Source organism: Sinohyriopsis cumingii, chromosome 5 (assembly GCF_028554795.1).
Source record: "Sinohyriopsis cumingii isolate HCF-2022 chromosome 5, ASM2855479v2, whole genome shotgun sequence".
NCBI lineage: Eukaryota > Metazoa > Mollusca > Bivalvia > Unionida > Unionidae > Sinohyriopsis > Sinohyriopsis cumingii.
This window is the reverse complement of record NC_142965.1, coordinates 23,889,169-23,902,615: the sequence shown is the minus strand read 5'-3', so window position 1 is coordinate 23,902,615 and position 13,447 is coordinate 23,889,169. Positions and strand designations below refer to the sequence as shown.

Here is a 13,447-nt window from a genome sequence, read left to right as displayed (position 1 = left end):
ATTATAAAAATTTGATCCCACATCCGTTAAATATTGATGTCGATCATCAAAGCTGCGCCTCGCAAAATATCCGAGCTCCTCAAGATTATTATGATTAATTTTGTCTAATTCCAAATTCATTTTGATAATACCAATATCTTTAAATTTATCCTTTATATTTGCAACAGGATCGGTTCTTTTTTCCTTCTTTTCTTTTTTTTCTTCCTTTGGTATTTCTTCTAGTTCTTCTTCTTCTTCTAGTTCTTCTTCTTCTTGCGCTTGTTCTTCTTCCTCCTCTTTTATTCGTTCTCGTTGTGCCCGTCTCCTTTGTTGTTCTTCCCTTAATTTCTCCATATATCGCTCCTTCTCATCTTCTTGTTGCGCTTGTTCTTGTTGTAATTTTTTATCTTCATCTAATTCTTCAATAAGTTGACTCATCCTCAATTCTGCTTGTGTTTTCTGTAATTGTTCTCGCAGCGCTTGTTCTTGTTCTCGTTGCGCTCGTGCTTGTGCTTGTGCTTGTTCTTGTTGTGCTTGTGCTTGTGCTTGTGCTCGTGCTTGTGCTTGTGCTTGTGCTCGTGTTTGTGTTTGTACTATTCGCTCCGGTAATAATCAAGTGTGTTGCTCAATGTCTCTCGTCATGGGAATAAGCCCCTTCTTCCTAAGTTCCTTATCTTCCTTTTTGTCGCCGTATGCAACCTGTTCGATCGCTCCAGTGACTGGACTCAACAACTTTGACGATATCTCGGTAATTCCATATTGAGAATCTTCGTAATCACGAACTTTTTTCTTAAATAATTGTTTTGCCGGGATAAGTTTCTTTACTGCCGCTAATTCTTCTCGCGCTAATCTGGCAGAATGAGGCTCTCCAACTCTACTAGCTTTCCGACTCATATTATTTTCAACTATATTGTTTTAATGCGAGGTAAAATTAGGATTTGCAGCCAAACTTTGCAAACTTCATCGATGGAATAAATTTCTCCTACCCCCCCCCCCTAAAATTGCTGTCCAAAATCAATGATTTTTGCACACAAAAATTGCAATCGGTGACGAATTTACGCAAATTATTTTTCGTGGGAAGGCTTATTTTTGAAATCTGAGGCTTCTACGGAGAAAGTTCTCGTAGAAAGGTTTATTTTGGTCTGGGAGTCTGGTCTGTAGAACTTCCCTGCTGCTGCGTACTTCATCTCTCAATGCAAGTCACTTTAGAAATTTGGTGAAGGTATCTGGTTTACAAGTTAATGTGTGATATAGTTTTCCTTATTCCAGTCAATGACCTTCACCTGACTGCTTTTGAGCCAGAAATTGATACATTTATTGCTTGCCTCAAATGCAAGCTACTTAGAATTTTTTTAAAATGGTAGCCGCTTTAGAACTAAAGTTATTTATTGTGTAGGAACAAAAATATTGATGTGGACAGATGAAAATATAGATAGACAGATGGATAGACAGACATCATAACAGGCCATGCTTCATGCTATGGCAGGGACATAAAAAGGGCTCAGAAGTGGAACCTGGAAACTAATGACTCATTTCAATCTACCCTACATTATCTGATATTTCTGACATAAACAAGAGACCAATAAATGTTTATCAGGGATAACCTGCTTCGAAATGTGTAAACTGCAATCCAGCAAAAGTCATGGACCTTCTTATACCATACAAGCAAAAGGTCACTCGAGACAAACTGATTAGTTGTGGGCCTCAAGAGAGACATAATTTGCATTCAAAATGAATTACCCTCATTCAATAAATTGTTATAATTATTATTATTTTTATTACAAGGAATTCCCCATTAGGGTCTCGATAAAACCCCTAAGAATTAACTGTCGAGTAGCATCCACTCTGGTTATGATGTCTGACATTACAGAATGAATTAGACGTGAAAGAAGGGCTAATGTTGTCAGATGTTTTACATGATTGACAAAGATAACTACGTTGGTGGCTCTTCAAGTATAATACCATTTTCTGTGAAAATGTGTCCAACTGGGAACTAATTCTATACAAAGACAGGGTTGAGTACTAAAGAGAGAGATGAGAAATGTCAGTGTCCCGAAGAGAAATAAAGTACTTAAGATTGTTTAATTATGTAATCATAAAAATTTTATTGTGACACCTATTGCATGATGTAAGCAAATTTTATACTGACATGAAAGCATGGTGTAAACATAAAATACTGACACAAAAACATGATGTAATCAAAATTTTATATTGACATAGAAGCATGATGTGAACTTAATACTGACATGATAGCATGATGTAATCAAAATTTTATATTGACATAGAAGCATGATGTGAACTTAATACTGACATGATAGCATGATGTAATCAAAATTTTATATTGACATAGAAGCATGTGAACTTAATACTGACATGATAGCATGATGTAATCAAAATTTTATCTTGACATAGAAGCATGTGAACTTAATACTGACATGATAGCATGATGTAATCAAAATTTTATATTGACATAGAAGCATGATGTGAACTTAATACTGACATGATAGCATGATGTAAACAAAATTTTATACTGACACAGAAGTATGAAGTAATCATACAATTTTTTATGGACATGAAAATATGTGATCATATAAATTAATACTGCATGATGTAATCATAATTTAATACTGACATGAAAGCATGATGTAGTCATATAATGTTAATGACAAAACTATTAACAAGAAGCAAATTAAATACACATGTAGTTTCATTCTTGTGGTTTTTTGCTAGACATAAAATTGACAAAACAGGAAAAACAAAAATAGAGGGAGAATTTGGGACATTTTGGATAGAGTGAAAAAGTGGCATATTTTGGAGAGAGAAAAACAAGTGAGATATTTTGGAGAAAGAAAAAAGTGGAATATTTTGGAGAGAGAGAAAAGAGGGATATTTTGTAAAGATGAGCACATGTAATCTTGTATTTGATTCTGAATTTGTCCTATCTCTCCCTTTGTCATTCTCTTCTTCATATATAGTGCCTTTTGTACACAAACTCTTAAAACACAGTCATGTGCAACTTGGCATGCTTTTTCAATAGATCTAATGAACTAAGGATAAGAAAACCTAGATCACGGAAATTATTGAATGTTCCACTTTTAGAAAAGGTGATAAAAGCCTGGTTCAGGCCTATTTCACTCATAAGCTGAAACTTTTGAAAGGCTCTGAAATGTTTATAACATTTTTCATGCAGATAATCTTTCTTTATAATTATCAGTTTGGCTACTTACCATCTAACTCTCGAGTGTTTCAATTGACCGAGATTTACCATACAATGTGTCTATCTTCTTACCATCTAACTCTACAGTGTTTCAACTGACCGAGATTTACCATACTTCGTCTATGTTCTTACCATCTAACTCTAGCATTTCAAGTGACTGAGATTTACCATATTCTGTGTCTATCCTCTTACCAATTAACTCATGTTTCATTTGATTATGAATTACCATATGCTGTGTCTATCTTCTTACCTGATCTACAGTGATTGAATTTACTGAGAGTTACCATACTCTGTGTCTATCTTTTTACCATCCAACTCAAGTGTTTCATTTGATTGCAATTTATCATACTCTGTTTCTGGCTTCTTACCATCTAACTCGGCAGTGTTTCAACTGAACAAGATTTACTAGGATTGCTACGATGTCTGCAGTGTGACAGTTTATAGTGATGTCTAGCACTGGGGCATCATGCCACAGACATGCTTCACATCTTGTTTACTTGTAGTGTGTGTGTGTTTGTGTGATTTTGATTTTTAAAGTAGCTTTAACAATTTTTCAGTCATATCACTATGATGTCTACAGTATGACAGTTTATAATGATGTCAAGCTCTGGGGCATCATGCCGCAGACATGTAGCATGATGTCCCACCCAGTCACATTATCCTGACACCAGGCCAACCAGTCCTAACACTAACCTCTCAATGCTGAGTGCCAAGCAAGGCAGCTGTTAGTACCATTTTTTGTAAGTCTTTGGTATGACTTGGCCGGGGTTCGAAACGACACCCGCATGCATCCGAGGTGGGCGCTCTAACCAGTAGGCCACCAGAGAGGTCATGGCATTAAATAAAGGGATCAATAAATGAAAGAAATTGTACACAGTTATGTAACTGAAGAATGCGAAATAAATAAAGGTGTTACTATATGTATTGAGGCAAGATTACAAAGTACAAAACTTGCAGACTATAAAGCAATCTGAAGTGAAAATGAGCTCTATCAATTTGCTGGACTTGCCTACTAGCAATCACCTTGCAAACATGAGCTTGCCCAAGCCAAGTATGAACTCATCTTGGGCATAAGATAAGAGGATTTGTAAATCCCTGAAACAGGTTTTATGCCTTCAAGTGACAGGAGAACCAGTCAAAAACAAGCAAATATTTACAGGATTGTTACCAATCAATATTTTTACAAGTTATTTCCCTTTATGCAAACTGGATATGCCATTATCTATTGTACTATAGATCTGATCTTGCTCCTTACAAAAAATAATTTATAGCTTACATTTTCAATTTGTGGAATATTTCAAAACATTTACGTCAGATTATATCACTTGATTTCAAATGATCTCTGCTTTCAAGATGTAACAATTTAAAAAATGTTTGGCAAATTGGGAATACTGCACCTTTAAAACTATTCTAACAGTAAATTATGAGTACTGGACCATCAAAACTAGTCATTCTAACAGTAAATTATGAGTACTGGACCATCAAAACTAGTCATTCTAACAGTAAATTATGAGTACTGGACCATCAAAACTAGTCATTCTAACAGTAAATTATGAGTACTGGACCATCAAAACTAGTCATTCTAACAGTAAATTATGAGTACTGGACCATCAAAACTAGTCATTCTAACAGTAAATTTGGAGCATTGGACCCTTAAAACTAGTCATTATAATGGTAAATTGTGACTACTCGAACCTTAAATATAGTTGTTCTAATGGTAAATTAGGAGCACTGGTCCCTTAAAACCAGTTATTCCAACATTAAATTTGGAGACTGGATCCTTAAATCTAGTCATTCTAACTGTAAACTAGGAGCACTGGACCCTTAAAAATAGTCAATCGAACAGTAAATTAGGAGTAATAGACTCTAAAAACTAGTCATTCTGACAGTAAATTTGGAATACTGCACCTGGGTTTACTGGTAACATTACTCGGTATCAATTTTCAAAATGTCCATAAAAATCCCAACTCTCTATTTTTCTCTTTATGACATGGAAATATACATACAGCTTGGATAATGTTAAAAGAAAGGCCAACAATGTGAAGCAGACAGAAGACAAATGATACACTCCAAAATTACTTTCAAGGTTATCATAGTCATTCAAGTTGCCAAAAATTCAATATTGCCAATGCGCTGTTTGTCCTTAACTTTACTATCCAGGGCTCAATCAAAAATAAAATTCTGACACTAGCATAGAGTTTTTCTGCAGAAGACGTGTATTTGGTGCTCCAGCGCATGATGTCTGCCATGGCAAAAAGTACTCAGACTGGAACACAGTTTCATTTACACACAAATAAAGGCCAAATACCGTATTGATGGTGACAATACTATTTACCATCTGCTTCTTTATATAACCCACAGCATAAATTTGGCACCAACCTGTGTGTGCCATCTTGCTTCTATTGAACTTATGACAAAATCTCAAAATTAACTAGGTCACACCAATGACATCACACCATAACCAAGGTTACCAAAATGTTGGAATTATGACAAATTTTAAAGTCAAACATGATCTTGGTAACAGCAACAACAAAACAAGATACACGTTTAAATCATTATGCATGGTGATCTATTCTTTTGATGGCCTTCGTGGATTCCATGCTGCAATGCAAACCTATTACCATAGAAAGTCTGTGTCATATTGTTATCAAAGAAGTCTGTCATATTGTTATCATAGAAGTCTGTCATTGTTATCAAAGAAGTCTGTCATATTGTTATCATAGTCTATGTCATATTGTTATCATAGCAGTCTATTTCATATTGTTATCATAGAAGTCTATTTCATACTGTTATCATAGAAGTCATATTGTTATCATAGAAGTCTATTTCATATTGTTATCAAAGAAGTCTGTCGTATTGTTATCACAGAAGTCTATTTCGTATTGTTATCATAGAAGTCTATTTCATATTGTTATCAAAAGAGTCTATTTCATATTGTTATCGTAGAAGTATATTTCAAGATGCCAGACATCATAAATATTCAATCATGACATGTTTTGTTACAATAACTATGTTACCATGTATCCTGGTGGCAATATACAAGGTAGGCTATGTCAAAACTTGACAATCCCTATACGAAATTCAAGGCTTTGTGGAAATTTGACAATCTCTATATACAGATTTGGAGACTCAACAGTCTATATGCAAATCCAAGAATTTATACATTCAACACACCTCTCATGTGAATGCAGAGAACAGAGGGCAGTCTGCTGTCTAACAGTAAACTAGCACAGAACCTCTATTATTACAACTCTAAACTAACAGAAGAGAGTGAGAACCAACAAAGTTTTGTACAATTCAACAAATAATTTACTTCCCAAGAATACAAAGTGAAAATGCAAAAATAACATATGGTATTGCAAAAACAAATATCAAATAGTTCTAGAATTTTGAACACAAGTCCTAATGATTAAAGTTCTGAACAAACTTTGGTGGTATTCTAAAATAATTCCAATGCAAAAAGTGCTGATGTGCCTTTGGTGGCCTGTGTCATGTGCCAGCAGGCTTTTGTTGAATCACAATAACACAATCCAAGAATATATCCTTATTTAAAATTTCAATATAAATCCAAGTCTCTATGTCCAAGAATGTTAATTTTTGAGCACTGCCTTTAACATCCTATAGACTTGCAATAATAAAGCTTTACACAAAGTAATCCCACTTTCTATGGAAAGTGACAGATCAATTAATAATACTGCTGTCAACATAAGTCCTACATTCTATGGTAAGTGACAGATCAAGTGATAATGCTGTTGTCAACAGAAATCCCACTTTTTATGCAAAGTGACAGATCCAGTGATAATACTGCTGTCAACAGATAGCACACATAATTTAAATGTCCACTCAAGGTTTCCTTCCCTTTCAAACACCACAAGACTGGTAACAAATAGTCTTAGCTGTTAACTGACATGAACACAAATTTCTGATATCAGTGAGTGTAGTAGCACAGATATCCTGTACAGGTTTTCAACAGATGTCAAATGCTTTGTTCCTCACATAAATTGGGTACTGATGGCTAGCTAGACAATGATTTATCTGAGGCCGTCATAATTCTTTGGTGGATTCCTCACAAACTTGTACTCGTACTTTTTCAGGCATACATTTGAATCCCGATATCCAAGATACATGCCACTTTCTGCAAAATATAAATATTATGTAACTTTCAATGAAAAATATTTTGTCCAGGTAAAAATTAATCCTTGCCCTTAACCTTTGACTTCTTGTCCCATTTTTGTTGTTTGGGATATTTCTCTTTGTCTCTTGGTAAACTTGAGTTCAAAAAGAAATTCAAGCGATTCCAAATAAAACCATAGTATAGAAATCATATTTCTCAGCATTAACAACAGATTCAAAGCAGCCACTTTGGCATTCATATTAAATTACTGTCATTGCCATTTTCATTTCTGCCATAGTAATGCATTAAGAATGTAACAGGGTATTCAAAAACAAAATCACCTGTTATAGTAATGCATTAGGAATGCAATATGGTGTTTAAATATATCTGTTATAGTGATGCATTAGGAATGAAATATGAAATAAGGTATTTAAATAGATCTGCTATAGTCAACCATCTGCAATAGGGTGTTTAAATAGAATCATTTGCAATAGTGATGCATTAGGAACGCAACAGGGTATTTAATAGATCATCTGTTACAGTGATGCATCAGGAATGAAATAGGGTATTTAAATATAATCATCTGCTAAATTAATGCATTAGGGATGAAATAGGTTGCTTAAAAGAATCATATGCAATTGAAATGCAAGGGAAGGTGCATAAATATAATCTTTTGCAACACAGTTCCTACAGTAATCTATTTTTTTCCATGAAAAATGTCTGATATTTCATGACTAAATTCTTTAATGTTTACAACTATAAGGCCTGAAAATTGGATCAATACACTGGACATAATGCTAATATTGATCAATATTGTAAGACAGTTAACCACACAATTAGCTTTTTTTTCCAGTTGACCTCCTTCCCCACAATGCCATCGGATCAACCCACCTTAACTCAACAGACTGTCAAGCAAGTAAAACAACATTGTAAATTTTAGTAATTTTCCACAGTTATTTCATGACTTTCCTTGGCAGCATTTTATTCCAAGATTTTCCATAACTGGAGGAATCCTACCTACACCAACCACACTTCATCTGGCATTACAAGAAAACATAAATTTGGGGGCTTAATGTGGGATCAACATGAATGGTTGAAGTAAATACTTTCTTCTTGCATCAATGAACATGATCAAATGAATTCATTAAGGTATACACAAAGTGGTATAAACTGTAAGTGCTTAGGTGATAATTTTACATATAAAAATTATGTATGACATCACTGATAGGGTACCGTATTATTCCATATAAAACTTATACAGGTAATCACAGATATGGTACCGTATTATTCCATATAAAACTTATACAGGTAATCACTGATAGGGTACCGTATTATTCCATATAAAACTTATACAGGTAATCACTGATAGGGTACCGTATTATTCCATATAAAACTTATACAGGTAATCACTGATAGGGTACCGTATTATTCCATATAAAACTTATACAGGTAATCACAGATAGGGTACCGTATTATTCCATATAAAACTTATACAGGTAATCACAGATAGGGTACCGTATTATTCCATATAAAACTTATACAGGTAATCACAGATAGGGTACCGTATTATTCCATATAAAACTTATACAGGTAATCACAGATAGGGTACCGTATTATTCCATATAAAACTTATACAGGTAATCACAGATAGGGTACCGTATTATTCCATATAAAACTTATACAGGTAATCAATGATAGGGTACCGTATTATTCCATATAAAACTTATACAGGTTATAATCAATGATAGGGTACCGTATTATTCCATATAAAACTTATACAGGTAATCACAGATATGGTACCATATAAAATTTTTCGTTTATTGCATATTTCCAAGATAATAGAAACGGTTTGTTATGTCAACTTGTGCCAAATCCATCCTATTAAATCATGTTTTTTCTTATAAAAAATTAAATATTTAAACATACCTTGGTGTTTAAACATCTTTTTCTCTCCAATGGCCATGTAAATGAACTCGCATCCCTTTTCTCCCTAAAATAAACAATTAGGAAATATAATCATTGGAAAATGACATGTATAAAGATCGCACTGATTCAAATGCCTCATGGCACAACCATCATTTTCACACACACACACAGACATACAAACATATAACATCCATACACAAAAAAACAATGGATAGGGATAGTCATCAACCCATTACTACAAAAAAAAAAAAGGAAAACAGACACCAGGTCCACAACATACATATTTTTTAGTATTATATCAATAATTTATGATATAACTACTTCATTATTTAGGTTAATATTACCATATCATAATATTTCTATATGTAACATGTATAAAACCATATGAAGTCACAAATTGTCACCATGTCATGTCATAAAATGTATTGTAACTGAGAATTCTTAATGTATTTCAAGTCATTTTTCAACATATAATTCAGCAGTTGTACCAAATAACATCTATATCAATAGAATCTTACATTTCTGCCAAAATAACATCTATATCAAAAGAATCATACATTTCTGCCAAAATAACATCTATATCAAAAGAATCTTACATTTCTGCCAAATAACATCTATATCAAAAGAATCTTACATTTCTGCCAAATAACATCTATATCAAAAGAATCTTACATTTCTGCCAAATAACATCTATATCAAAAGAATCTTACATTTCTGCCAAATAACATCTATATCAATAGAATCTTACATTTCTGCCAAATAACATCTATATCAAAAGAATCTTACATTTCTGCCAAATAACATCTATATCAAAAGAATCTTACATTTCTGCCAAATAACATCTATATCAATAGAATCTTACATTTCTGCCAAATAACATCTATATCAAAAGAATCTTACATTTCTGCCAAAATAACATCTATATCAATAGAATCTTACATTTCTGCCAAAATAACATCTATATCAAAAGAATCATACATTTCTGCCAAAATAACATCTATATCAAAAGAATCTTACATTTCTGCCAAAATAACATCTATATCAAAAGAATCTTACATTTCTGCCAAAATAACATCTATATCAATAGAATCTTACATTTCTGCCAAAATAACATCTATATCAAAAGAATCTTACATTTCTGCCAAAATAACATCTATATCAAAAGAATCTTACATTTCTGCCAAAATAACATCTATATCAAAAGAATCATACATTTCTGCCAAATAACATCTATATCAAAAGAATCTTACATTTCTGCCAAAATAACATCTATATCAAAAGAATCTTACATTTCTGCCAAAATAACATCTATATCAAAAGAATCTTACATTTCTGCCAAAATAACATCTATATCAAAAGAATCTTACATTTCTGCCAAAATAACATCTATATCAAAAGAATCTTACATTTCTGCCAAAATAACATCTATATCAAAAGAATCTTACATTTCTGCCAAAATAACATCTATATCAAAAGAATCTTACATTTCTGCCAAAATAACATCTATATCAAAAGAATCTTACATTTCTGCCAAAATAACATCTATATCAAAAGAATCTTACATTTCTGCCAAAATAACATCTATATCAAAAGAATCTTACATTTCTGCCAAAATAACATCTATATCAAAAGAATCTTACATTTCTGCCAAAATAACATCTATATCAAAAGAATCTTACATTTCTGCCAAAATAACATCTATATCAAAAGAATCTTACATTTCTGCCAAAATAACATCTATATCAAAAGAATCTTACATTTCTGCCAAAATAACATCTATATCAAAAGAATCTTACATTTCTGCCAAAATAACATCTATATCAAAAGAATCTTACATTTCTGCCAAAATAACATCTATATCAAAAGAATCTTACATTTCTGCCAAAATAACATCTATATCAAAAGAATCTTACATTTCTGCCAAAATAACATCTATATCAATAGAATCTTACACTTCTGCCAAAATAACATCTATATCAAAAGAATCTTACACTTCTGCCAAAATAACATCTATATCAAAAGAATCTTACATTTCTGCCAAAATAACATCTATATCAAAAGAATCTTACATTTCTGCCAAAATAACATCTATATCAAAAGAATCTTACACTTCTGCCAAAATAACATCTATATCAAAAGAATCTTACACTTCTGCCAAAATAACATCTATATCAAAAGAATCATACATTTCTGCCAAATAACATCTATATCAAAAGAATCTTACATTTCTGCCAAAATAACATCTATATTCAAAAGAATCTTACATTTCTGCCAAAATAACATCTATATCAAAAGAATCTTACATTTCTGCCAAATAACATCTATATCAAAAGAATCTTACATTTCTGCCAAAATAACATCTATATCAAAAGAATCTTACATTTCTGCCAAAATAACATCTATATCAAAAGAATCTTACATTTCTGCCAAATAACATCTATATCAAAAGAATCTTACATTTCTGCCAAAATAACATCTATATCAAAAGAATCTTACATTTCTGCCAAAATAACATCTATATCAAAAGAATCATACATTTCTGCCAAAATAACATCTATATCAATAGAATCTTACATTTCTGCCAAAATAACATCTATATCAATAGAATCTTACATTTCTGCCAAAATAACATCTATATCAAAAGAATCTTACATTTCTGCCAAAATAACATCTATATCAATAGAATCTTACACTTCTGCCAAAATAACATCTATATCAAAAGAATCTTACATGCCAAAATAACATCTATATCAAAAGAATCTTACATTTCTGCCAAAATAACATCTATATCAAAAGAATCTTACATTTCTGCCAAAATAACATCTATATCAAAAGAATCTTACACTTCTGCCAAAATAACATCTATATCAAAAGAATCTTACATTTCTGCCAAAATAACATCTATATCAAAAGAATCTTACATTTCTGCCAAAATAACATCTATATCAATAGAATCTTACATTTCTGCCAAAATAACATCTATATCAAAAGAATCTTACATTTCTGCCAAAATAACATCTATATCATGCATTCAATAACTTTCATTTCCTGTAAGATAGCAGTTTGTAAAGGTTGGAAACAGCAGATGCTTGCTTATGATGGACAGAATATACTGGTCCTTTGACAGTCAACTGCAAGTAGGTTATTATTATCACATAACTGCAAGTAGGTTATTATTATCACATAACTGCAAGTAGGTTATTATTATCACATAACTGCAAGTAGGTTATTATTATCACATAACTACAAGTAGGTTATTATTATCACATAACTGCAAGTAGGTTATTATTATCACATTACAAGTAGGTTATTATTATCACATAACTGCAAGTAGGTTATTATTATCACATAACTACAAGTAGGTTATTATTATCACATAACTTCAAGAAGGTTATTATTAACAAATAAGTACAAGTAGGCTATTATTAACAAATAAGTACAAGTAGGCTATTATCATCACATAAGTACAAGTAGGTTATTATTATTATCATAAGTACAAGTAGATTATTATCATCACATAACTGCAAGTATGTTATTATTATCACACAACTGCAAGTGGGTTATTATTATCACACAAATACAAGTAGATTGTTATTATCACACAAGTACAAGTAGGTTATTATCACGTAACTACAAGTAGGTTATTATTATCACGTAACTACAAGTAGGTTATTATTATCACATAACTACAAGTAGGTTATCATTATCACATAAGTGCAAGTAGGTTATCATTATCACATAAGTGCAAGTAGGTTATTATTATCACATAACTTCAAGTAGGTTATTATTTTCAGACAAGTACAAGTAGGTTATTATCACGTAACTACAAGTAGGTTATTATTATCACATAAGTACAAGTAGGTTATTATCACGTAAGTGCAAGTAGGTTATTATTATCACATAACTTCAAGTAGGTTATTATTATCACATAACTTCAAGTAGGTTATTATTTTCACATAACTTCAAGTAGGTTATTATTATCACATAACTGCAAGTAGGTTACTATTATCACATAACTGCAAGTAGGTTATTATTATCACATAAGTATACGTAGGCTATTATCATCACATAACTGCAAGTAGGCTATTATCATCACATAACTTCAAGTAGGTTATTATTATCACATAACTATAAGTAGGTTATTATTTTCACATAATTACAAGTAGGTTATTATTATCACATAACTGCAAGTAGGTTATTATCACATAACT

The 13,447-nt window shown here is 31.9% G+C and overlaps 2 protein-coding genes across 5 annotated transcripts in view; both read right to left on the bottom strand.

Moving 5' to 3' along the window:
• Window positions 1–13,447, bottom strand: part of LOC149798791 (uncharacterized) — a 144,001-nt gene that overhangs the window by 78,191 nt on the left and 52,363 nt on the right. The gene's annotated exons all lie outside the window — the stretch shown is intronic.
• LOC149798790 (uncharacterized) overlaps window positions 2,057–13,447 on the bottom strand; it is an 87,839-nt gene continuing 76,448 nt past the window's right edge. For all 3 annotated transcript variants that reach the window (XM_089957675.1, XM_089957677.1, XM_089957676.1), the window contains 2 exons: window positions 9,237–9,300; window positions 2,057–7,331 (listed from right to left, as the gene is read on the bottom strand). In XM_089957675.1, the coding sequence (XP_089813801.1) occupies window positions 7,228–7,331; window positions 9,237–9,300 (168 nt within the window). In that variant the 3' untranslated portion in view covers window positions 2,057–7,227. The remainder of the gene's footprint in view (window positions 7,332–9,236; window positions 9,301–13,447) is intronic.